At 38.0% G+C, this 27,686-nt stretch overlaps 1 protein-coding gene across 4 annotated transcripts in view; it reads left to right on the top strand.

The window, feature by feature from the left end:
* LRR (capping protein regulator and myosin 1 linker 1 leucine rich repeat protein) overlaps window positions 1-27,686 on the top strand; it is a 1,021,987-nt gene that overhangs the window by 315,250 nt on the left and 679,051 nt on the right. For all 4 annotated transcript variants that reach the window (XM_090381859.1, XM_090381857.1, XM_090381858.1 and 1 more), the window contains exon 13: window positions 627-704. In XM_090381859.1, the coding sequence (XP_090237985.1) occupies window positions 627-704 (78 nt within the window). The remainder of the gene's footprint in view (window positions 1-626; window positions 705-27,686) is intronic.

Raw genomic sequence — 27,686 nt, 5'->3', positions numbered from 1 at the left:
AAGAAAGAAATGAATCCTACATGATGTTGTACAATGAGAGGAAGAGGGCCAAAGCACAACCCAAAATTGACACATTTTTCAGTCCAAAGATATGAAAACTCGAGAGCACAGGGCCATCGAATTAATAAATTCACGATTTTCGTTAGTTAATTACCTCATAATTATATGTGTATATAATGTAGAATATTTTATATGTACAAAATTTTGAATATTAAATATTTTTAATCGACATTGGTGCATATTTTCACTACCATTTATTATCGATTAGAAAATATCCTATGGAATAGACCGCAACTCACAAATACATATGTTACCTTATGGGAATATGGCGCTCGCTTAGCGCGGATTCACTTAGCGCTCTGTTTTTCAGGAACAAACTATCAGCGTTAAGCGGGGGTCACCTGTATTGTACTTTTTTTTTTTTTTTCTGTGTAGATAACACTCTTTAGGCCAATGATATTTGATAAAATGATGGTGTAGTTTTTTTTTTTAATCAAACTAGATCAGATAACTTTAGCTGTTTTATATATTTTCATACTTAGCATAGTTATTTATGCAGAAACTGAATTTTTAGTTTTAAATCTGTCAATTGTAATGTTTTTTTTCCCCCTCCTCCTTCCCTCTAGAATTTGTACAACTTTCTAGCCCAGCCAAATGCATTAACCCACCTTGATATTTCTGGTACAGAGTGTGCTTTAGATACAGTAAGTAATAATTGTTATACCATTTTAATATACTTTCTACCTTATTAATAAAATAGGTCTTTTGAATAGTTATGCATTCTTTGAATGAAGTTACATTTTGGCAAATTGCTCTACTCCAAAAAAAAATAAATGTTATTTGAATCATTAAAAAAAAAAAAAAAAAAACAAGACACCTCATCCAATCAACTTTATAAATATGTTATTTTTGTTATTCAGTTATATTCATTTTCCAAAAATGGTGTAATATTTTTTAATTCCCCCCTTAAGAGCACCTTGGCAGTCAGTGCCTTATGACCTTTAATATTACCACTTCTAATGAACAGAACTTCTTCATCCATATCAGCAATGTCAACAGCACTGAATTGCAGAATTACATTATTTATTGTTGGCATATTGTACTTGTATGTAGAACTAGATAATATTGCTCTATGGCAGAATACAGTGGAGTACTAAGTAATGTAAATAATTCAGCCGACCGTGCTAGCCGGGTAGGTAAAGTTCCTGCCTGGGAACCCAAAGGTCGCGGGTTCGATTCCCGCCTCGGGCTGGATATCACGATGGTGCCGAACCAACCGGTTGGTTGGATATCCCGGCCACGATACATGAAGGAAGCAAGAAAAAACTGGTTCCTTCATGTATTGATCACATCATACGAAATAAATAAATAAAATAAAATAATTCAAATGCCAATTTTTTTTTTTTATTATTATTTTTTTTTATTTAAAAAAAAAAAAAAAAAAAGTTGAGCACAACCTTGATTATGAGTTTCCATTGACTGTCACTTATTTGTAAAAATGATTCTCTGACATGCTAGCAACTAATACTAGTATTGAGATGTCGAGCAATAATAGAAGTATAAACTCTAAAATAAGAGTTTCATCACTTAAAAACTAACAATAAAGCTTTTCATTTTCTTCAAGGTTAAATTAAATGTGTTAAAAAGGACATATGTTGATTTACTTTACTAGCCTAGTAAAGTAAATCAATAATTAAAGACAAACACCAGCCAAGGAATAAAAAATTTTTACTATAAAAATAATAAAATAATGTGATACACTATCGGAAGACTAAAATATTACAATAAATTATGATAAAATAAACTACGATTAAATGTTAAAAATATACCGAAGCAATAAAATGATCTAAAATAAACTGGATTAAAAGCGATAAAACATGAAGCTTTCGGAGACTGCTGTCTCCTTCTTCAACAGTATACTATTACTGCAATGACACATCCTTAAGTAGCAGACCCATAGCACTCATGCACATGGTCCATCAGACACATGGTCGGCATTCCCCACGTGCGCATCGGAAACGGAAGTGGCTCAGGAGCGTGTCAAACAGAACCAGTCATCCTGTCTGAGGACAACCGCCTCAAACAGGGGGTGTAAATGTGTCCCCCTGTCCCTGTTAATAGTATTACGACTGGATGAACCGATTCGCAAGCTCTCGAGCCACTTGCGTTCCCAAAATCCATGGGCACGGTCCGTAATGACCACGTCTTCAGGGGAGATCCGATGCTGCTTCTCCGAGAAATGCTCTGCCACATCAGACCTCGCATAATTAGCATTAGCATTAGCATTAGTAGAGGCATTTGATGCAAGAAAGCAAGCTTATGCAGCATCAGCCAAAAAAAAAAAAAAAAAAAAAAAGTAACATAAATAAATAAAAATAACCACTTCCACTTCACCCCTCTGTTCGTTCGAAATACCTGTCCAGCTGAGCCTTAAACTTATTTAGGCTATCAACTTCCACGACAAGGGATGGAAGTCTGTTCCACCCACCAACCACCCGCTGGCTAAAGGCAAATTTCCGCACATCTATCCTACATCTGTCTTTCTTCAATTTGAATTTATGCCCTCTCAGGTGATTTTTCTGAGCTAGAGGAAGAATCCCATCAGCATTGAGCATGCTCAAACCATTCAAGGCTTTGTACACCTCTATCAGATCACCCCGCTGGTGCCTAGTTTCCAGACACTGTAATTTGCAAAACTTAAGCCTTTCTTCGTAAGAGAACCCCTTTGTCCCATTCACCAATCTAGTTGCCCTTCTCTGTACTCGTTCCAGCAGCTCTACATCCTTCCTGAAATGAGGCCTCCAGGCCTGTATACAGTACTCTAGGTGTGGCCTGACCATTGCCTTATACAAGGGAATAATCACCTCCTTATCCCTGCTAGAAAAATTCCTATATATCATTGACAATACACCATGAGCTACTCTTGCAGCTCGTCTGCACTGCTCAGAGAACTTCATATCTGCCTGCACCACCACCCCCAGGTCCCTTTCATTCTCTACCACTGTCAGTGTAGTACCACAGAGTTGATACGTTGCTCTGGGGTTGCTGTTTCCCATATGTAGTACTTTACATTTGTCAATGTTAAACTTCATTTGCCACCTCGAAGCCCATCTGCTCAACCTTTCCAAATCCTGTTGCAGCAGCATAGTGTCAGTAGTGTCCTTGACAACCCTGCCAACCTTCGTATCGTCTGCAAACTTGGACATTAAGCCTGATATACCATCATCAATATCATTTATAAATACAGAAAACAATAAAGGCCCCAATACTGAACCCTGAGGGACTCCACTAATAACATTAGTCCACGATGAGCAGTGTCCATTGATTACCACTCTCTGTCTTCTCCCCCTCAACCACCCCTTTATCCATAGCAGCAACTTGCCTCCAATGCCACACTGCTCCAATTTGTGCAGCAGTCTTCCATGTGCAACAGTATCAAAAGCCTTTCTAAGATCCAAGTATATAATATCAAAGTTATTCCCTGCATCCAGTTCTTTTGTGACTGCATCATAGTATCCAATCAAATTGGTCAGGCAAGACTTCCCCTTAACAAAACCATGCTGTGTCCTAGCTATAACTGAAGTCTTGTCTAGATGATCCTGCAGTGCTTCTTTCACCAGTGCCTCCATTAATTTTCCGGGAACAGAAGTTAAACTCACAGGTCTATAATTACTTGTGTCAGCCTTTGATCCCCCTTTGTGAATTGGGGTCACATTTGCACATCTCCAGTCAATGGGTACCTCCCCTGAGTCCAAAGAAGCTCTCATAATTATGGCTAAGGGTTTGCTTACCTCCTTTGCTGCCTCCTTTAATATAACTGGATAGATCCCATCCACCCCAGGTGCCTTTCTTGTGTTTATCTTCAACAATTTCTCCTCCACTTTGCTCTCAGTTATTACAAGATTCTCTAGCTTACTGCTAGAGTTGAATACACCTCTGGCATTCCCCTCGCTGAATAACTCCTCATGTGTGAATGTCGATGCAAAATATTCATTTAGTTTGTTAGCTACCCGAGCAGGGTCATCAACAGTTGACCCATCGATCTCAAGTGGACCAATCTGATTCATCCCCTTCCTTCTAGAGTTTACATAAGTAAAGAACTCTTTGCTGTTTTTCTTCGCATCCCTTGCCAAGGATCTCTCGTAATCTGCCTTCGCCTGCCTAACCTCCTTTGTAACTTGGTTACAGATCAACTTGTATCTATCATAGGCGTCCGTGTCACGTGTTAATTTGTATGTATCCCATGCATTTTTCTTCTCTGCCATATGCCTCATTAGTTCATCTGACAACCATTTAGGCCTAAACCTTGAACAATATTTCTTAGTTGGTATGTAAAGCCTAGTAGCTTCCACGATAAGTTCTTTGAATGCTTCCCATTTTGAATTTGCTGTTGGCAATATCATCAGTTGATCCCACTGTATAGAATTTAAATACTGTCTCAGTCCATTGTAGTCGCCTTTACGAAAGCAATACCCCTTCCCTTTACCCCTAATGGTAGTTACCTCTTTGAGTAACTCCCACTTCAGCACACTGTGATCACTGCCACCAAGTGGTTCATTTATCTGCAGATTCTTAATGCATGAAGAATCACTACTGATAATCAAATCAAGAGTATTACTCCCTCTAGTTGCCTCCCGAACATGCTGATGTAGAAAACAATCATCCAATAAATCCACAAAAGCCTTGCTACTGTGTGAGTGACCAGCCCCCAAATTCCAGTCAATATCTGGGAAATTAAAATCCCCCATTATAAGACTCTCTGATTTACTGGCCCACTCTATTTCTCCGAACAGTTTCTTATTATACTCATCAGAGTCATTAGGCCTATAGCACACTCCTACTCTCAATTTTGATCTCCCAATGCTTATGTCACACCAAACTGACTCGACACTGCACTGTCCAGCGATGTCGACTGGCTTCACTTCCTTTGATTTTATGTGTTTTTTAACTAATAGCATAACCCCTCCTCCCTTCCTATCCTGTCTATCCTTTCTGTAGACATTGTACTCCCCAAATTCCAGTTCTGCATTTCTTATATCTGTGTGACACCACGTCTCTGAAATCCCCACAATATCTGCCTTTGATGTTTTGAGCAATACCTCAAATTCATCAAATTTATTTACTAAACTCCTAGCATTGGTGTACACACAAGTATACATGCACCTGTTCTTTTTCTTAGCTACCCTAACACAACCCATGTGTTTACTTGTACCCCAATGATTCCCAGCAGTCTCTGAAATATCCTGCATCTTATTTTCCAGGCTGCGGCTCATTCCAATAGAAGCAGTGCAAGAATCACTTTCACCTCTGCCAGTGGCTACTGTTAATCTATTAGTCCTTGTATCCCCCCAATCTAGCAGTTTTCCGACCCACCTAACATTGCCTCGATAGCATCAGCAAACATTCTTGCACCCTTTCTATTTAAGTGTATCCCATCCCTGTAGAAGCAGTCTCTTCTGTTAACAAGTACAGACCAGGCTGAAAAAAATTCTACCCCTTGAGCCCTGCACAATCTTTCCAGGGCCGAATTGATTGACAGGGCTCTCATCATATACTCCCTCCTATCATATTAGCAGTCTTAATAGCAGTCATGTGCTCCCCAGACGGTCTTTTAAACATCGCTCCCCCACATAACATTCCTCATAATCCGGGCACTTAATCTCATAGACCACACTACTCGTATAGTCCTGGGCTACGGGATATTTAACTTGAGACACCACTGTGTGCAATCTCTGTCCCGGAAGTTGCACACAGCGGGTCTGACACTCCCACAGTGCCCGTACAATGCATTCTGAAAGGCCCGGATAGTAAGGAATGTATGCGGTAGCCACAGGGGCAGGTGACTCCCTACGATTGGACTCTACCCTATAAATATATTTGTCCAAGACCCTCAACCAGCTTTTTCCACCTCCGAGGTGAATTGTATAAATAGGGAGAAGCTGTTAAGTAAACTGAGCACCTCATCTTCCTTCCCCTTGTTTAAAATGGTGAACGTATCATCCACATATCTCCTCCACTCGCGCATGGGGAAATCCAACTGATGAAACATCCTGGTTTCCATTTCCTCCATTGCCAAATTGGCCACAATGGCACTAATGGGGGAACCCATGGCTGTGCCATGGACCTGCTTATACATAACTTTTTGAAAGATCATGGTAGTGCTAGCGAGGCAAAACTCAACGCCTTTACAAATATCATCACTACTTAGTAAACATCTAGCACTTAAGTTATCATCCTGCTCCAACACCAACCTTACACAATGCACCCCATGTCCAATGGGGATACATGTGAACAGAGATACGTCAAACGAGATCATAAGTTCATCTTCACCTATAGACTGGCTTCTTATAAAGTTCAAAAATTCCTTGCTATCCTTAACTACTAAACTGGAGCGTCCCACTATAGGAGCAATAACTCTAGCTAAAAATCCAGATAAGGCATAGGTGGGACTACCTACAAACGATACTATTGCCCTCAATGGAATGCCCACCTTGTGCATCTTTGGGAGGCCATAGAACCAGGGTAATCGACATCCTGAGGCATGAAGAGTCCAATAAACTTCTTTAGTTAATTTACCAGCCTTATGCCAGCCCTGTATGATGTTAACTTGTCTCTCCAAACCAGCTAACGGATTCCGATGGGTAACTTTATATATGTTGGTATCCTGTAAAAGATCCAGAGCCTTTGCACAATAATCTTCTTTGTTCAGTATAACTGTGGATCTGCCTTTATCGGCAGGTAACATTATAATATCCTCATCCTTTCTAAGTTGTCTGAATGCTCTTTCATGCCTATGGCTAAGATTAGAATGTGCCGTCCTGGCCTGACTTAAAATAGCCGCAATCCTAACCCGTATCTCATCAGCTTGGGTCACGGGTAGTTTGTTGATGGCTTTTTCCACTCCCATAGCTATCTCTACAATGGGAGGCCTAGCAGGTACTAAAGCAAACTTTGGACCCAGGCTCAGTACTTCCTCCTGTTCTTTAGTAAACTGTTTGCCGCTAAGGTTATGAAAAAAAGTTACCAATATCCCTATTATGTACCACCACAGATTCCTCTAGCAACCTATTTATAGGGTAGAGTCCAATCGTAGGGAATCGCCTGCCCCTGTGGCTATCGCATACATTCCTTACTATCCGGGCCTTTCAGAACGCATTGTACGGGCACTGCGGGAGTGTCAGACCCGCTGTGTGCAACTTCCGGGACGGAGATTGCACACAGTGGTGTCTCAAGTTAAAGATCCCGTAGCCCAGGACTATACTAGTAGTGTGGTCTATGAGATTAAGTTCCCGGATTATGAGGAATGTTATGTGGGGGAGACGGGGCGACGTTTAAAAGACTGTCTGGGGGAGCACATGACCACTATTAAGACTGCTAATTATGCGAGGTCTGCTGTGCAGAGCATTTCTGGGAGAAGCAGCATCGGATCTCCCCTGAAGATGCGGCCATTACGGACCGTGCCCATGGATTTTGGGAACGCAAGTGGCTCGAGAGCTTGCGAATCGGTTCATCCAGTCGTAATACTATTAACAGGGACAGGGAGACACGTTTACACCCCCTGTTTGAAGCGGTTGTCCTCAGACGGGATGACCGGTTCTGTTTGACACGCTCCCAAGCCACTTCCATTTCCAATGCACGCGTGGGGAATACCGACCGTGTGTCTGATGGACCACGTGCATGAGTGCCATGGGTCTGCTACTTAAGGATGTGTCATTGCAGTAATAGTATACTGTTGAAGAAGGAGACAGCAGTCTCCGAAAGCTTCAGGTTTTATCGCTTTTAATCCAGTTTATTTTAGATAATTTTATTGCTTCGGTATATTTTTAACGTTTTATCGTAGTTTATTTTATCGTAATTTATCGTAATATTTTAGTCTTTCGATAGTATATCACATTATTTTATTATTTTTATAGTAAAAATTTTTTTATTTTTTATTCCTTGGCTGGTGTTTGTCTTTAATTATTGCAGTCTGGAATTTCCCAGCCCCATAGGCCTGTTTGAAGAGAAAATAAAGTAAATCGACAAAAGTTTGTATTAAGAGAAAACAACAGTTTCCTTAAGGGGATGTACTGCTTATTTGATTATTTTAAAATAACAAATGCTATATGTTGTGTGAAATAAATTAATAAATTGTGGACTATCTTTTTATACTGAGAATTTTTTTAAAATAAACTTAATTTTCTTTTTAATAAACCTACCAAAATTTTAACTATTTAGTACTGGCAAATAGAACTTAATAATCAAGATCACTTGTTATCTGATTAGTGACCACCAATTTTTGAAATAGTGTCATAACAGAATGGCTGTTCAGTGATATTATCTGTTTATAAGCAGTGCTTCTCAAGGCGACTCCTAGTTTAGGAAAAATTTGTACTTTTTGAATATTAAGATTGTAGCTTTAACTGTGTGCCATTTGAAATCTTTTTGGTTAAAAATATGTAGAATGAAGTGTGGTAGTGTGATAGCTCCCAGTATACTAATTTGCTTTTTTTTTTTTTTTTTTTTGATGTAGTGCTTTGCTGTGACAACTTACTGTTTTAGTACAGGCTCTCCTTATATGAGATCAGTACCATTTCAGTGAATCTTGATTTTTTTTAATATGTACTCTTGTTTGTAAGCCTAGTATAACAAAGCACATTCATCTATTATTTTTAATACAACCAGTTACTTGAATTTTTGGTTTGTTGTTCTCTCGATTTTCAGTATATCATAATATATATGTATATTCCGTTTCCGATGCACGCGTGGGGAATGCCGACCATGTGTCTGATGGACCACCTGCATGAGTGCCATGGGTCTGCTACTTAAGGATGTGTCATTGCAGTAATAGTATACTGTTGAAGAAGGAGACAGAAGGAGACAAATAACGAGATGGCATGTGCAGCCACTACACACCAAGAGCCACCTGTGAAACAAAAGCACAATGGTTGACCTTAACCCATTCCCTAGTTGTCTGCCAAGTCATGTTCCAACATGCTCATTTGCTTTTTAGTGAGACAGGTTTTCATTACCTTGTGTTTTTGCAGTTTTCCGGAAAAATGACAGACAAAAGAATTGAACAATGAATCAACCTCAAATTTTTAACAAAAGTGAAAGAAAACACTTACTGAAAGTTGATTTGTTACATTAAGTGTGTCATTTTTGCATGCTTCAATGACAAAATATTTTCAAGAAGGAAGAGAGAGTGTGGAAGATGATGAATGACTAGTCCATATGGTATCAAGGAAAACTGATGAAAATGTGAACTGGGCAAGGATATTGATTAGATGTGATCATTATTTAATCATTAGAATAGACTAAATATAAAAAAAAAAATAGCGAAATGCTTAAAGTGCAGTACTCACCTTTAATATAATCTGCAATAGTTTTATGAAAAGACTGATGGCTAAATATAAGGTGGAATGGTTAAGTTAATGCATTAAGGTGGGGTGAGATTTAATTTAACGGAATTTTAAAATAAGCGCAAGGAAGCAGTAGTGCACTACTCTGTCCCTGGTTGTCATAAAGTAGAAAATAGTTGATCTGGAACATAGAAGAATTGATATTCCCAATAGTCGTGACAACAGACTTTCATTAAGTTATAACGTCTTCAGTTGGCGGTGTTAAATGAGAAGTAACGCGTGCTGTGTTTTAAGGAATTTTCTATACTCTCGTGAGTATAAAAAATTCCTTAAAAATTCCTTTGGGACACGTGGGAATCTCAGATGTGAGAGATTCCAAGCCGAGGAAAGGTGGAAGGGAAGTTTTGGATTAGGATGTTGAGATTAGTGTTGTGTCGAAACCATTCGATAATGAGGGCTTCATATTGAAGAATTTTGTGGCTGGTTTTAAGTCTTATAATGGTGATAGCGGAGTCAATTAAAGGAGTGTGACTGTGGGTTTGGGCATGAATTGTGAGTTCTATACTAGCTTGTCCCAATCTAAGACTATTACAGTGGTAGTACGCGCGAGTGTTGGAGGTTTTGGTAGAACCAAACTTGGCAGTAGTACTACCAATATAACAGGCATCACAGTTTGGTTGACATTTAATCAAGTAAATTATATTGTTCAAATCGTTGGTTGGGTATTTGTGTGAATCTCTAAGTGTTGAATAAGGATCTGAGTTTATTATAAGCTGAAAAAATAAGGGAGATATCAGTACCTGTAAACACACGGCAAAATTGTCTGGCAATTTCATTATGGTATGGGAGGATGATGCGTATATTTGCATTGGTGGTGGGTTTTGGTGGATTGTTAATTTTACTTTTGGCGGTGGAAATAGTGTGTTGAATGAGTTGAGTTGGGTAGTTCCTAGCTGTAAATTTTTCTGTGATTTATTGAAGTTCATTGGTTAAGTCATTTTGCGAGGTGCTATATTTGAGGGCATTATGTATTTGGTTGTATAAAACCGCTTTTTTTGTGCAGAGGGGGTGGTGCGAAGCAAAATGTAGGTATTTGCCTGTATGTGTATTTTTTTCTGAAAATCTTTGTGCCTAGTTTGGTACCTGTTTTGTAAACAGTGAGATTGAGAAAATTTATTTGGTTGTTGGTTTCAATTTCAAGAGTGAGTTTTAACCTATCATGTATTGAATTAAAATTTAAAAAGAGATTGTCTATAGTGGACCTATTGCTTATTATGAGTATGTCATCAGCGTAACGGGTGTATAATTTTATTTCTGGGGGGAAGGGTTGTAGGATTTGGTTCTCTATTGTGGCTAGGTAAATTTCTGATGGGGGGGGGGGCGGAGATACCTAAACTCATGGGTAAACCGAATATTTGTTGGCAAATTTTATTATTGAATCTGAAATATCGGGCGTCTAGTAAAAGTGAAGTGAATTCAAGGATGTTATTAATAGAAAGAGAGGTACATTTAGTCAAAGTGTTATCTGTTGTTAAGAATTTCCGTAAAGCCTGTAAAGTGTATGCACGTTAGTATATAGAGATATGACGTCAAATGATGCTAGGATATCTCCATCAGAAATTGTAGTATTGCTTATTTTCTGAAAGGCCTGATTGGTGTTGCTGATTTTGAATTCTGAGAACCTAGTAAGAGGGTATATAATTTTAACTAAGTAGGTGGATAGATTTGGAAAAGCTGACTTACTGAAAGAGATAATTGGTCTTAATGGGTGGCCAGGTTTGTGTAGTTTGGTGATGCCAAACATGTGAGGAAGGATGTTGTTGCAGATTCCTATCTGTTGCAGTGTGTATAAACTGATTTCTTTATTTGTCTGAGTTTTCTTAAGATTAAATCTAGTTTATTTTTAAGTTTGGTAATATTATGATCGTTATCAATTTTATATGTGTTTTGGTCGGTTAAAATTTGTTCCATTTTCTGAGTGTAAGTATTTTTGTCTATGATGACAATTGTCACCTTTATCCGCTTTTTGTATAATAACATCTGAAATTTTGCTTAATTTTTGTATATCTAGAAGTTGTTGTTTTTAATATTAGATTGGGAGGAAAGTTTGGAGTTTATAATGCTATTAGTTTGGTGTATTATTCGCCATTTGTCGGGATGATGTTCTAGTTTAGATTGGAGTTCTATTATACAGTACTTGATGGGATAGTGTTGATCTTTTATGGCAAAGTTGAAGCCATATTCTAAACCGGTAAGTTCAGTTGGGGTGAAGGATTTTGAAGAGATTTTGACGGTAGAAATTTTTGGCTGACATCCTAATGTAAGTGTATGCAATTTCTTGATGTGTCGTTGTTCTACGTTATGGATGGCTGTGTTAATGCGAATATCGTTAAAATTACAGTACTCTGTCCAGGTTTGGGTTGATATTTCCCTTTTAAGATGAAATCTCAATTGATGTATACTGTGTAAAAGGTTATGTTTCTTGTTGAATCTTTTTCTAAGTTCCTCGCGTATGATGGCGATGTAGGTACGATGTATGATATGTGGGTATTTTTTGCAGCTGTTTTTTGGAAAAATGCGGGCGAATTTAGGAATAATATTATGGCAAAGACGTTTTTGTAGGAAGGTAATATGTAATTTATTAGTGAAATGTTTTACTTGTCCCGATCTAAGACTATAATAGTCTTAGATCGGGACAAGCTAGTACAGAACTCACAATTCATGCCCAAACCCACAGTCACACTCCTTTAATTGACTCCGCTATCACCATTATAAGACTTAAAACCAGCCACAAAATTCTTCAATATGAAGCCCTCATTATCGAATGGTTTCGACACAACACTAATCTCAACATTCTAAACGCAAAACTTCCCTTCCACCTTTCCTTGGCTTGGAATCTCTCACATCTGAGATTCCCACGTGTCCCAAAGGAATTTTTAAGGAATTTTCTATACTCACGAGAGTATAGAAAATTCCTTAAAACACAGCACGCGTTACTTCTCACTTAACACCGCCAACTGAAGACGTTATAACTTAATGAAAGTCTGTTGTCACGACTATTGGCAATATCAATTCTTCTATGTTCCAGATCAACTATTTTCTACTTTATGACAACCAGGGACGGAGTAGTGCACTACTGCTTCCTTGCGCTTATTTTAAAATTCCGTTAAATTAAATCTCACCCCACCTTAATCCATTAACTTAACCATTCCACCTTATATTTAGCCATCAGTCTTTTCATAAAACTATTGCAGATTATATTAAAAGTGAGTACCGCACTTTAAGCATTTCGCTATTTTTTTTTTTTTTTATATTTAGTCTATTATCACGGTACTATAAGAATTCTATAACTTTATACTTGTCTCATTAGAATAGTTGAGTCAGAACTCAATATGGACAAAGAAACAGTTATACAAATTTTAACTGAAAATTTAGACATGAGAAAAGTGTGTTCCAAGATGGTGCCAAAAAGTTTGAATGAAGAATGAGAGGACTCCCAGTTCATGAAGATGTTTTGAAAACAATTGAAGAAGATCCGTACTTTCTGAGTACAGGCAACCCCTGTATAGCACGGTACTTCTATAACACAGTTTCACTCTAACACAATTGATAAATTGCAGCAATCCTCGCGCAACATGATACTTATACATATAACAACACGGTTTTGCTCTAACATGGCTAGAGAATTGCGGCAAACTTCGCATAACAAGGTATTTTTGAGCTTTTATGTGGAGAAAACTGCTATTATGTTGGATATAATTTTTCAACATTTCCATTCTCTTTTGTGAATCCCTGTTTTTGGCTCCTAGCGTTCTGCAAAAAAAAAAAAAAAAAAATTGGGAAATTCCTGTGTTGGGTTCTGTGCTATTGAACTTGTGGAAAAAAATTTGTTTCAAAGTTTTATTACTATTGCATAATATTCCAGTCCATCCAAAAGATTTCAGTCATCCAAACATTGAAGTAATATTCCTTCCACCTAATACAACTTCTTTAATTTAATTTTAAAACTCATTATATCAGAAAATCATTACAATGGGTTTTGGAAAAAATTTATTCCGAATCTGTTGAAGTGATGGAGGCATGGAAACATTTTTTAATTGTGGACTGTATTGGTATCATAGCTTTATTGCTCAAAATAAAACCAATCATCAACATTAACTGAGTTTTGGAAAAATGTATTGGCAGCGTCAGTTCATTTGGGAAATATGGTCGAACCAGCAGAAAACTGCTGGTTCGACCATATTTAAGTGCGATAGTACAACTTGCTAAGTCAGTAGGAGGGAAGATTTTGATGATATGACTACTGAAGATTCAAGAATTACTGGTAGAAAAAGAGGCTGGCAAAGCAGATTTGGTGGAAATGGCATCAGAGGTAAACTAAATCAATTCAGAAGATGATAGATGAAAATTCTGAAGTTCCAAATTTTACACTAAAAAGCATACAAGAAGGCACAAACTTAGCTCAGCAATTGTAATCTTATTTTTTGGATGCACATCCTTCTACTGAAAGGAGCAGAAAGTTCAAAAGGGAGTTTCAAAAATGCTTAGCACCATAACATGAAATTTACAAAGATCTATCAAGCAAAAGGTTCGGTGAAACACAAGTAGTTGCTCTTGACATCTCAAAGGCTTTTGATCATGTTTGGCATAAAGGTCTTCTAAACAAGCTTCCATCTTATGGTTTGCCAACTGTTTTTAGTAATTGGTTATCCAGTTTTCTCTCTGATCGCTCACTGAGGGTAGGGTGATGGTAGATGGCTCTCTGTCTTCTAACTTCTCCACTAATGCCGGTGTCCCCCAAGGTTCAGTTCTTTCCCCAACTCTTTTCCTCTTGTATATCAATGACCTTCTTCCATTGACTGGAAATCCTATCCATAGTTTTGCCAATGATAGCACATTGCATTCAACTTTCCATTTTGAGAAACCTTGTCCAGCTCAATCAGCTTCAAGTTCTCGAAAATCTGCTGCCAATTCCTTAAATGCCAATCTTCAGGTAATTCTTCAGTGGGGCAAAGACAACTTAGTTGATTTCAACCCTTCTAAAACTCAATCTTGTCTTATATCTCGCAAAAAGGATTCTTCTGCTCCTATGCTTATCTTTAGTGACACTCCAATTTCTAGGCAAAATGATATATCTCTTTTGGGGATTACCCTGACTTCTAATCTCTCTTGGCACAAGCACATTACAAATATTGCTTCCTCTGCATCTAAAAAACTTGGTTTTCTCTTTCGCTCTCGCCGTTACTTTTCTTCCAAACAGCTGCTCACTCTGTATAAATCGCAAATCCGCCCTGCCATGGAATATTGTTCCCCCATCTGGGGTGGTGCCCTCAAAACCTCTCTCAGGCTTCTTGATTCCATTCAGAAGAGGGCAGTTAGGTTAATTAATGATTCATCTCTAACAGAGTCTCTCCACTCGCTTTCTCATAGATGCACTGTTTCTGCTGCATGCTTCTTCTACAGATACTTCCATGGGCACTGTTCTTCTGAATTGGCTTCTATAATTCCCGCTCTCTCTTTCAAAACAGTCCGAACACGTGCTACCACCAGCCAACATCCATTTATCCAACTTCAAACCCACAGAACCAACTTTTCATCTTCCTCATTTATTCATTCAACTGCCGTTTTCTGGAACAACCTTCCTTCATACGTATTTCCTGAAAACTACAATCTACAGAAGTTCAAGTCCAATATCAACAAATATCTTCTTTCGTCTTCTCAACCTCCAACCCAAGGATGTTACTAAGTACTATAGGTTCTAATACCTCTCGTGTTTGGGGTTCTCATAAAAAAAAAAAAAAAAAAAAAAGCAAACAAACCAGATTACTGATTTTTTAGAGAGAGCAGAAAATACACGAAATCTAGATGTTGAAGAAGAAAGTTCAGAAGGTGAAGATATTCTGCAACAGAGAAAACATTCTTGTTTGGTTGTGCTTAGCAGTGATGAAGACAAAGAAAATTAAATGAATGTACATTATCTGATATATATGTATCATAGTTTGTAAAACATTTCTTCACTGATTACTATTTTTAATAAAAATTAAGTTTCCGATAGTCAAAAAAAAGTTGCGTATTTTTCGTTAGCTTCTGAAACGTAACCCTCTTTTTTGTACTGGTTCTTAGTCTCGTATAACATGGTTTTACACTACACGAGATTTTACAAGAACCTAACTACAGTGCTATATGAGGATTACCTGTACTGTAATTACTTGTAATGAAATTTGGCTGTTCCAATATGACCCAAAAACTAGTGAATGCAATGGAAGACAAAACAGTATCCCAGGCCAAAGAAGCACGAATGTCAAAATCAGAAGTGAAAACCATGCTTCTTGTTTTCTTCAATATTAAAGAATTGTTAAAGGAACTTCTGACATCGAAGTTCCTTTAATAAATGAATAAAATCATTTTGGTATCGTATAATATGTTTTGATTTCAGAAAAAACTTTTATACCATTTCACAGAAAAGACTGCTATACAAATTGGAGCAGGTACTGCTCTTCTTGGATTAATGTTATGAGTGAAATCCCCAGTGTTCAGTAGTTTTGGTCCCATTGTTCTTTTCTATATTTGTTAATGATATTTATGAAGACACTTCGGGCTTAATATCAAAGTTTGCACAGGTTGGCAGGGTGGTGTTTAATCACTATTATTGGTGTTGTGCTGCAACAAGATCTAGACAAATTAGCATATGGGCTGAGAATTGGCTGTTGAAGTTTAATATTGAGAATTGCATGGTATTTTATATGGGAAGCATTAATACCAGATTAACATACCAACCATGTGATACCATGCCCACGGCTGTAGAAAAATGAAAAAAGACCTGAGGGTAATTGTACAGTCAGTTATGAATTTCTCTGAACAGTAAGACAGGCTTGCAGGACAATTCATGGGGTTTTGATAATGATATACAGGAATTATGCTAGCAAGGATAAGGAAGGTGGTTATCCAATTGTATAAGGCACTGGATAAGCGACACCTTGAGTACTGCATATATATCTGGAGGCCTCATTTTAGGAAGGGTATGGGCATTAGAATGGATGCAGAGAAGAGCAGCAAGATTAATGAGAGGGGAAAAAATGGTACGCTGAGGCTATGCGCGCGCACACACACACACACACACACACATTGCATTGCAGAGGTTGGGCATTTTTAAGAAATTTAAGGAAGAACCAGACAAACTGTTAGAAGGGATGGAGTTGTAATATGGGAAATTTATTTGCTTCTTTTTTTTTTTTTTTTTTTGTGCGTGTGGTTGATGGTGCATCAACCATAAACCAGCACACAATCAAGATCAATAGTGTAATTTTACTACTTATACAAACTGAAAATATTAAGGTTTGTTTGAGTACAACATGCCAACTTGCATTGACAAAATTGAAGGTACTCCTTGTGGGCATCCATATTCTCAGAATAACATGCCAATTGAATGGCTGCAGACTCAGGATGATTGACAATGGAAGAGTCCTCAAGGTAATTCTACGGTCTGACATCACCAGTGCAAACAGGCTGCTAGGATAGCCCATGGAGATCTGTTTGCAATATGGAGGAATTTTTCTAGCAGGGACAGGGATGTGATTATCCCATTATATAAGGCAATGGTTAACCGAATTTTGAGAACTGCATATATTATTGGAAGCTTCATTTTAAAAAGGATGTTGATCTTATGGAATGAGTGCAGAAAAGAGCATCAATATTAGTCAAGGACACGGAAGGCAACATTTATCTTGAAAGACCTTGGTTATGCAATTTGTGCTCGGAAGCTAGGTGTCTGCGAGGAAACATGATTTTGAAGTGTTTAAAGTTTTTACATGGATGAATAAAATGCTGATTGCTTCCATTCTTTTTCTTAGACTTTGTACATAAGAAGACAATCTTAATTTGAAAAAGGATGGATGCAAGAGTGCTTGGAACAAACATCTATCTGGCATTGTGGAAGTGGATTGTTTGAATAAATTTAAGGAAGAATTAGAAAAAATATTAGAGTGGATGGAGAGATGAGGTGGGTAGATGTTCTGTGATTCTTTTGACAGAAAAATTAAATGAGTGATATAAATGAGAGAGAAAACAAAATTAGAAAAAGAAACATGCCTCTGGACGAATAAAAAAATAAATAAATAAACATGCCTCTTGAATGAATTGAGTGGTTAAACAAACTTTTGAGTTTTCAGGTTAAACTTTTGAGTTTTGTAGCCATTCTCTATGGCATACTGTGGTCTTTTAGCACAAATGTCAGAAATAAGTTGATCAAAGAATCCATTATACTTCAAGTAAAGTAAGCTGCATACACTACATTGTTAAAAGCAATTAAATAATAGTGACATTTTTGGAAATAGTGACACATTCTCATCCTCAGAGTGACTGGACAATATCCAAGTTGTAATGTGTTTTCATATTGTTACCGTAGTCAGAGTGACATAAATAAATCCATTGAAGAACAAGTGACAAAAACATGAAAAATGTCACGAAAACATAATATATTTTGAGAGAGGTATGAAATTTGCACATTTAGGAGGGGAACAAAAGTAACACTTCTGGATCCATTCAGAAGAATTGCATTTTGTAAGGATCTGACAGATAAAGTAGATATTCTGTACAATTTTTGGCAAAAATTGTATCATTCAATATCTGAGTTATTCCTGTTTAAATAAATAGACACAGACAACTTGGCTCCTTTCTTCCGCATTTCCACAGCACCCTCATTTAAGGCACAGGTATCCTACCAGGTTGTATAATGAACCTTAAGTAACCACTAGTGGTTCTAATGATTTAACATCTTTTTGTCTCACTCTCTGACTGACTGACTAATTTTCTGTTTTCTGTATACAGTATTATTATAATATGTAGGAATTTTAAAAAAAAAATTATTTATTATTATTATTAATATTATTAGCCCTATGGTGCAAGGAGGCTTATGCTGCACCAGCCAAAAAAAAAAAAAATTCTGAATTACCCTGAGAGAGAGAGAGAGAGAGAGAGAGAGAGAGAGAGAGAGAGAGAGAGAGAGAGAGAGAGAGAGAGAGAGAGAGAGTGAGTAGTAGTAGTAGTAGTAGTAGTGGCACATGATGCAAGAAAGCAAGTGTAGGAGCTTATGCAGCATCAGCCAAAAAAAAAAAAAAAAAAATCACACCATTCCCTCCAAATGCCTGTCCAGTTCCTCCTTAAATTTATTTAACCTATCAACTTCCACAACGACAGATGGAAGTTTGTTCCAGCAATTAACCACCCGCTGGCTAAAGGCAAATTTCCGCACATCTATTCTACATCTGTCCTTTCTTAATTTGAACTTATGTCCCCGTAGGTTGGTAATCTGAACAAGTGGAAGGATCCCATCAGAATTCAGCGTGCTCAACCCATTCAAGGCTTTATAGACCTCAATCAGATCACTGCTCAGGTGCCTAGTCTCCAGCCACTGCAATTTGCAGAATTTAAGCCTCTCTTGGTAAGAGAATCCCTTCATTCCCCTCACCAATCGTGTTGCTCTTCTCTGTACACGCTCAAGCAAATCTACATCCTTCCTAAATTGAGGCCTCCAGACCTGTACGCAGTACTCAAGGCGTGGCCTGACCATTGCCTTATACAGAGGGACAATCACCTCCTTTTCCCTGCTAGCAAAATTCCTATATATCATTGACAAAACCCCATGACCCGCCCTAGCAGCCTGTCTGCACTGCTCAGAAAACTTCATATCTGACTGCACAATTACTCCCAGGTCTTTTTCATTTTCTACCACCTTAAGTGTAGTACCACACAGTTGGTACGTTTCTCTGGGGTTACTTCTACCCATATGCAGTACTTTGCATTTGTCAAGGTTGAACTTCAGTTGCCACTTCTTAGCCCATCTGCCCAAATTATCTAGATCCTGTTGCAGTAGCACACTGCCATTACTGTCATTAACAACCCTGCCAACCTTTGTGTCATCTGCAAACTTCGACATTAAGCCTGATATACCTTCATCAGTATCATTGATAAATACACAAAACAACAGTGGACCCAACACCGAACCCTGTGGGACTCCACTAATAACATTAGTCCACGAAGAGCAGCACCCATTGATTACCACCCTCTGTCTTCTCCCACTTAACCATCCTTTTATCCATTGTAGCAACTTACCCTTAATACCATTCTGCTCCAATTTGTACAGTAGTCTTCCATGCGCAACAGTGTCAAAAGCTTTCCTGAAATCCAAGTATATGATATCAAAATTATTTTTTGCATCCAGTTCCTTTGTGACCACATCATAATAACCAATCAAATTTGTCAGACAAGACTTTCCCTTAACAAACCCATGCTGTGTTTGAATTATTGCTGCAGTCTTGTCTAGATGATCCTGCAATGCATCTTTAACCAGCGACTCCATTATTTTACCCGGAACAGAAGTTAAACTAACTGGTCTGTAATTACTCGTGTCACCCTTCGATCCACCTTTGTGAATTGGGGACACATTTGCACATCTCCAGTCCGTGGGAACCTCCCCTGAGTCCAAGGATGCTCTCATAATCTTTTAACTATTACTTGTTGTTATTTGGTTTTTAGGAGCATTAGCAACTAAGGCCATATTGCTCCGGGATATGCGGTGGTCATTCCCTGACCTTTCCGCATCCTCCGTATTTGTTGGTGACGGGCTCGAACCCCGGTCTAATCAAGAAGCATGTGCTACGCACTGCTGCTCCTTCCCACCTGGCTACGGAGACTCCTACTATTACTTGTAATGATTTCAATTAGTTTGAGACCTATATTTTGACACTGTTCTTTGATTTGTATCTTTTCATAAAACTTTACTTAAAAAATTTTAATTTTGGTATTGTGTAAAGAATGTCATATTGTTCTTAATTAAATTTATTCCACAGTTCCTAATTTTATTGCTGATACTGCTTTATTATTATTCATATAATTCTCTAATTTTTTTTAATTTTAATAACAAAAACCATTTTATTTTATTTTTATTTATTTATCTATCAGTTTTAAATATGTTATATTAACTGACTATTTTTTTTTGTCTCCTTTATGAGATTTTTTCCACTCTGTGATTGGGTACTGGTACCAAGAGCATGGGGTGGTTGGTTGTGTCCAGTTACTATTATTATTTTAATTACTGTTGGTCGAGGATCTGACACTCTCTTAGTATCCTACAGGTGCTCTGGATCATCGCTTTCTGGAGTTCCATGTAAGTGTTCTCAGGGAGATCTGTTGCTGCTAGGTTCTTATGCAGATTCTTTGACACCATTTCATTGGTTGACATGGTGATTGGATGGTCAGTACTTTTTCCATATGCCACATTTCTTTGACTTCCTGTCTTAGATTTATGTACTTACTAATCTTTTCTTCGTTGGTATTCTGAAGGTTTCTGGTGTTGGGCACTTGCTATGCTGATCAGGAAGATAGCCATATCCTTCTTATTGATGATGATTGTCTGGCCTTGAGCTCGATCATCTCGTGATGTTATGGCATGGTCCCAGAATGGTTTGTAAGTAGGGGTGTATAGCACAGCTTTGGGTTTGTACATGTTATATAGTAAACTTTCTGTAGTCAACTGGGATTTTTGCACTAGCTTCTGATGCATTATCACATCTTATTGGTCGTGTCTGAGAGTGCACTCCATGTGGATGATCAGTCTGCATCCAACTGTGATGTGTTAGATTGTTTCTGGGGCAAGGTGGTATCATCGACATATGCCATCTGTCAATCTGGGGTCCTTGGCAATGTATTTTCTGTAGTTACTGGTGTTGAATACCTAGTCTTGGATAATGAGCATGAATGCTTCAGTTTCGGGATGAGCTTCACACTTGAGCTATGCATCAGAAGCATTCTTATCTGTTTAGTCTTAATGGAGGTCATTGTAGTGTCTGTCATGGAGTGTCTTCTTCACCCATCTTTGTCTTTGTTTCTTTTATCTGTGGTCTCTTGTGGGTGTGGTGTCCTTGTTAAGGTTGCGTGTTGTGTGCCATTTGTCTGTCTTTCTTTATGGCTTGGTAGATTGGTGCTGTGTTTTCATGCCTTCAGCCTCTTCATTGGTCTTCATCTTGGATGTCCTTGATACAATCCATGGGTTTGCCTTTGTCAAGTCCAGTGGTGCCACGTAATTCCGGGGTGTCGCAACAACATTTTAGGGGTGCCACTTAATTTGGTGTTTAGTTACTTAAACTTATTTATTTCATTATAAAAGGTACATCCTTATAATTATATTATTATAATAACTATCATATAACATTATCTTTTATTTTAGATATGTGTATACAAAGAGAGAGGCCTCCGTAGCCGAGTGGGCAGGAGCGGGAGTGCAGTAGCACACGCTCTTTGAGTAGAGTGGGGTTCAAGCCCTTGACTGCTGAATACGGTCGATCTGCCAACCCGCACTGGACAGCGTGGCAGATTATGGTCCATTTCCCTCAGCATGAATTGTTGTGGAGGCTTCCATCCTGCAGTGGGTTGATAATGGCTGCACTTTACTTTTTTTTTTATACAAAGAGAGAGAGAGAGAGAGAGAGAGAGAGAGAATCAGATATAATAGGCAGAAAATTGAATAGGGGTTCCACAAAATAAAATAAATTACGTAAGGGTGCCATTATTAAAAAAAGGTGGAACCACTGGTCTAGTCCAAGCTGCATCTTGATGTCAGTGCTGAATTCTTTGGTTATCCCGAGTAGCTGTTGGATTTCTTTCTTGGTTGCAGTATAGAATTTGATGTCATCTATGTACACCAGGTGAGAGAGTGTGTACAGGTTCTTCCTCCCTTCTTTTAGGTTATATCCATGCTTGCTGTTGTTGAGTGGGTTGAGTGCTAGACAGAACCATAGTGGGCTGATGTCCTCTCCCTGGGAGATTTCTCTTTAGATGGGTATTGGTCTGGTTGTGATGTTTTCGACCTCGATGGTGGTCCTTCATTCCACTGTGTTTTCTTCTAGGAAGTGTCAGTGTTGGGTTGACTTTGTAAATCTTTAGCTCTCTTTCAGCCAGCTGTGGGGCATGGAGTCAAAAGCCTTGAGGTAGTTGATGTAGGCCATGTACAGGCTGCAGTGCTTCTTGTTGGCTTGCTCTATAACTGCTGCATAAATGGTCTGTTGCTCATCTGTTTACATCCATTCTGCTACTCACCTCTGATGTTCTGACTGTCTCGGTGGTCTGATATCTTCTTAGTTATGCAGCTGGTTAGAATGTTGTACGTTGTTGGGAAACAGGTGATCATTCTGTACTTTGCTAGGTCTGTAGCATCTTTGTCCTTAGCCCAAAGACTCTGGGATTTTGTCAAGGTGTCTTATTGTCTGAGTGAACTGCTTGGCTATATGTTTGCATGTGTGTGTGTGTGTGTGTGTGTGTAGCTGAACCTCTTGTACCAGTAGTTGTGGATGTTATCTGTTCCTGGAGTCTGTCAGTTGTGGAACTTCCTGATTGACTGTTTCACAGTCAGTCCTCATATAACATGTGTTTACACTACACGAATTCGATCATACACGATTTATAAATAGGGGAATGATATCATATATAACACGAATCGAATTCGCTTATGCACGATTCGCCTTTGTGTTTACAAGAAATGGCCGTAGAACGTGGAATCATCCCAACTGAACGCAACATGATAGGAATGAATAGAAGATTCTGAAAATGTATTTGTTTTTTATATCGGTGAAGGGGAAACACATTTCACCATAATAACATAAAAACCCACACAATTCCAGCTATCGCAAATGCAATTAGATCGACTTTACTACCCATTTATAACAGAAACAATTGGAAATTGTTTTTATTGTTTTATGGTAGTAACCCCCCAGAAATGTGCTTTAGTAAAATGTGAGCTTGTGAGGTGTTAATGGTTTGTCTCTGCATCAACGGTGTTGATTATTCAGTTGATACATGCGCACAGCTTTGTTTATGTGTATCAAGCATGCCTCCTCATTTTGTAATTGTGCTTTATTCCCTAAAAATGAGTAAAATACATAAAAGGTGTGAAAAGGAAGCATCCTGGTGACGAAACTACAGAGTCAGAGAGAAAAAGAAAAGCAATATCGATAGACAGAGGTGGACTGGGTCAAAAATTCTTACCAGGGAAAATTTGTAGCAGCCTCATAAAAGTGTTTATGGCCAAAATCACACCGGCTTCCATCATCTTCTGGCATCCAGCCCACCGGGGTTTCCCCGGTAAGGCTTATAGCCAGTCTGCCTCTGTCAACAGAGAAAAAAAATATGAAATTGTGAAACACTTTGAGCAAAATGAAAGGCCATGTGATATTGCACGTGTTACAAGACTAAATGAGGCAACACCAAGAATTAGAAAGAATGCAGAGAAAATAAAAACAACTTTCATAGCAGGAACAACACAAAGTGTAACAAAATCCATTAGATCAAGACACAAAGAATTGGAAGGAATGGAATGGCTGTTATCTGTTTGGATAGAAGATCAAACAAAGAACAAGTTTTCTTATGATAGAAGAAAAAGCATTATCAATATTTTATTACGTAATAGTCGTAATAAAATACATAACTATATTATTACGATTATTTATTGTGTTTGGTAATGTTTTGGTTACAAATGTGTGTTCTGTCTTGGGTGATTGGCAGCTAATCCTATTTTTCCCATAGGGCCTGTTATTTATATTGCACAAGGGTTTCTAGGAACACAACTATCATGCTATATGAGGACTGACTGTACTTCTCTTTTCGAGAATCACCCATTCTGTCATCTCTTATACATCCTTGATTGTATTCTGTTCAAAGTCTATCCAGGGAACTATGAAGGTGTGAAATTTGCCCTCTTAGAAGGAGGGGATCAAAAGTAACACTTGTGGATCTATTCAGAGGAATTGCATTTTTATGGCTGACTTTGCTGCTCCATAGGTTACCACTGAACTTTTTAGTGCCTTCTGGCTTGGGGTTTCTTTGCCCTCCTCCTGTTGTCCAATATTCCTGTAGGAGGCTCTAGTTTTCATTAAATATCGGGTTACCTATTTTCATCTGAGCACTCTCCCTATTTCAGTGAAGTCTTTTTACTGAGTGCAGGAAAGTTCTGCTTGAGGGTGTCTGGGTATTCTTTGATCCTCTGATTATGGGTCTTGTTTTCTGTGGATATTGTCTTTTTTAGGATGGTTTACACTTTTCTGATCAGCTACTTCTGACTTCTGTTATTCTGTTGGTACTTGTTCAATCAATATCTTCATTCTCAGCTCTTCTGTCTTCTGCTGCAGTCTTCTTTCCAAGGCTGGTGGATCCTTGTATTTGCAATTTATTTTCTATTGCTCTCTCGCTCTTCCATTCATCTCGGTGGCTGCTACAGAGGCACAATAAATGGCTGTGCAGATGGTATCTAGCATTACTTCATTGTTGTTTAAGTAATCTAGTGTTATTCACCGGTTGAGGTGGTCTGTGACTTCCCACAGGATTCTATTGGGTCTGTTTTGGTATAGTCTAGGTCTTTGTGGAATCCCTTCCCTTGAGTGAACTCTACAGTGAAGGTTAGGGCTTTCTTCTAGGGCCCACTTCTCTGTGTTTTCAAACCATCCCCTCTGCCGAATGCAAGTGACTTTAAACGAAAGACCATGCACCACACTCGATGCAGTATGTTCGATATTTCTACTTCTCATCTTCATCCAGCTATGGAGGTGGACCTATTTAGCTGTAGCTTTTGCATCCAGTGGTGGATGGTAGTTACTGGGAGCAACAACAGATGGCGCCACTCTGCCTCAGATATCACTTCGACCTTGAAGAAGATAGGTCTGATGAAGTGACGTTCGTGATTTTTTACTCTAGCAATTTTTCCCCCTTTCTTTTCCAGTCGGGATTTGAACTTGGGTCCACAATATTGCTAGTCATAACCACAGAGCTAATCATGCCCTTCTTGTTATCATTGTTATCATCATGGTATAAATATAATAGAACAAGACAATTATTAAAATTTTATATGAAAAATTTTGACAGTTTGATAGTATGAACCAGGTGATGGAATCCTTCCTCTTCCTCAGATTACAAACCTGAGGGAGCACAGATTAAAATTGAGGAAAGAGATTTGTAGAATAGATGTGCGGAAATTTGCCTTTAGCCAGCGGGTAGTTGATTGCTGGAACACACTTCCATCTGTTGTTGTGGAAGTTGATAGCTTAAATAAATTCAAGGGAGAAGTGGCCAAACTGTTGGAGTAAATGGATGTGTGAAATGGGAAGGTTTTTTTTTTTTGGATGATGCTGCATAAACTTGCTTTCTTGCATTATATGCCTCTACTAATGCTAACTACTGTAGCAGAATAGTGTTGAACCAATTGAGGCATTAATCCTGGAAGATCACCAGATTAGCATATAAAATAGCTGCGAAGCTCCAAATTAGCATAAGGTCTGTGGGTTGCTAGAGAGGGTTCTGAGACTTCTGACCACTTACCAGAAGAATAAAAGGGCACATTGTGCACATGAAATGTTTTGTGATGTGCTAGGAAAAGCAAGAGGAGATTTTCCACAGTTAGTCGCAATTGATGAGACCCAGATCCATCACTACGAACCCAAAACTAAACAAATTCCAAAACAATGAGAGCATGCTGAATCTCCCCCCCCCCCCCCCCAAAGGACAATGGTGCTGGCAAGGTGATACTATTCAGCTTTTTGGGATCAGCATGGTGTACTACTAACAGATTTCCTTCAACTGGGCTGTACTGTGACAGTGCGGCATTATTCCAACATTCTCATGAAGCTTTGTGCTATATAAAAGAAAAAAAAAGACTGGGAAAGATGTCAAAAGGTGTGTGCCTACTCTGCAATAATGCCACTGCACATTCCACATATGCTGCTATGGAGTGTACCCACAAATGTCTGTTTATAATTTTGACACATCCTGCATATTTCCTTGATCCTGCACTCTCAGATTTCTTCCTCTTTCCTGCTCTGAAGTCCTTTCTTTTTGAAAAACACTTTGCTACTAATGATGAGGTGATTGCTTCTGCCGAGTCATGGTTTGACAGCCAGTCTGAGAACTTCTATAGAAGTGTATTGAGAGGTGGCAGAAATGTGCTATTTTGTCTGGTGACTATGTTCAAAAAGTGTAATACACGATATTTGTTTCAGCCTTCTGTCACAAGTAGTGACAGAAGGCTGAAACAAATGATTTATATTCACACTACTGTGTGAATATAAATCATTTTTGAACTCCTTTCATATTACTATGATTTTTGAACTCCTTTCATATTACTTTTCATGTAGGAGACTTTAATAACCATAAAAGAGTTATCAGAAGCTTAAGATGCCAAAGTTCATGCACTTTAATATTAACAATATTAATAAAGGAGCTTTAATATTAATTTGTTAAATCAACCTAAAGATACAGTGTGATAGACTATTATCTTACATTGAATATGCATGCTGTATATGGAGTAACAAGGCATCAGAGATTTAATGACATATCCCATATTTCTTGTTTAGAATATATTTTAACTAATATGATGCAGTTTTAGATCATATATTTTATTATTAATAATAATTTCTCGAATTACATTGCTGTTCTAAGTATGTTTCCTAAAATTGAATGATGAATAAGATGACATGAATAAATAGGTGGTTACATTGATATTACTATTGTCTCAAAAAGCTCATAGTTAGAAAAGTTAACACAAATACATAATTCTAATTACCTTAATAAAATTTTCAACAGACTATATCAGTTAATTAATAATGCTAGATACAGCAAAGTTTTGTCAAATAAAGTTAAATAGGCTCTGATCTAGAAAGGTCAGACAAAATGGTAAACCTTTGACAATTCAAGGTAAATGGAAAAAAAAAATTCACTAATTATCAAAAGGAATAACTGTGTAATGAATAATGCTATGAAAGTGTGAAGATTAGAAGGTAAAGATAAACTAAATATGCTTGCAGATATCTTTTCTAAGGATTATTGGTTCTGTTTAGTGCAATAGCTTTCACTATAATAGTCTGTTAGACACTTCATATTCTATGAAGGTAACTCTACATAACATCATTAGCATAATTAAGAATATGAGGATAAAAAACAATCTAAACTAGTAGACAATATTTCATTTCGCAAAGTAAAGATTTATAAGTAGATTTTTGCAACAGTAATAAAAAAAAAAAATTTTTATTAAAAGGTTATAGAGCTTGGCTATTATCTTCCATCACTGAGTTTAGAATTTAAGGAAGGCCAGTGCATAAAATTACTATTACTGTTAGTAGTGGCAAATGAGGTGCCTCCGTAGCCAGGTGGGCAAGAGCAGCAGTGCTTAGCACACGTTTCTTGATTAGACCGGGGTTCGAGCCCGTGACCACCAAATATAGAGGATGCGGAAAGGTTAGAGAATGACCACCGCATATCCCCGGAGCAATATGGCCTTAGTTGCTAATGCTCCTAACAACCAAACGACAA

Source organism: Mastigoproctus giganteus, chromosome 9 (genome assembly GCF_048544385.1).
Source record: "Mastigoproctus giganteus isolate SK-2022 chromosome 9, ASM4854438v1, whole genome shotgun sequence".
NCBI classification, from domain to species: domain Eukaryota; kingdom Metazoa; phylum Arthropoda; class Arachnida; order Uropygi; family Thelyphonidae; genus Mastigoproctus; species Mastigoproctus giganteus.
The sequence above is the reverse complement of the archived record's forward strand: the minus strand, read 5'-3'. Positions and strand labels throughout refer to the sequence as shown.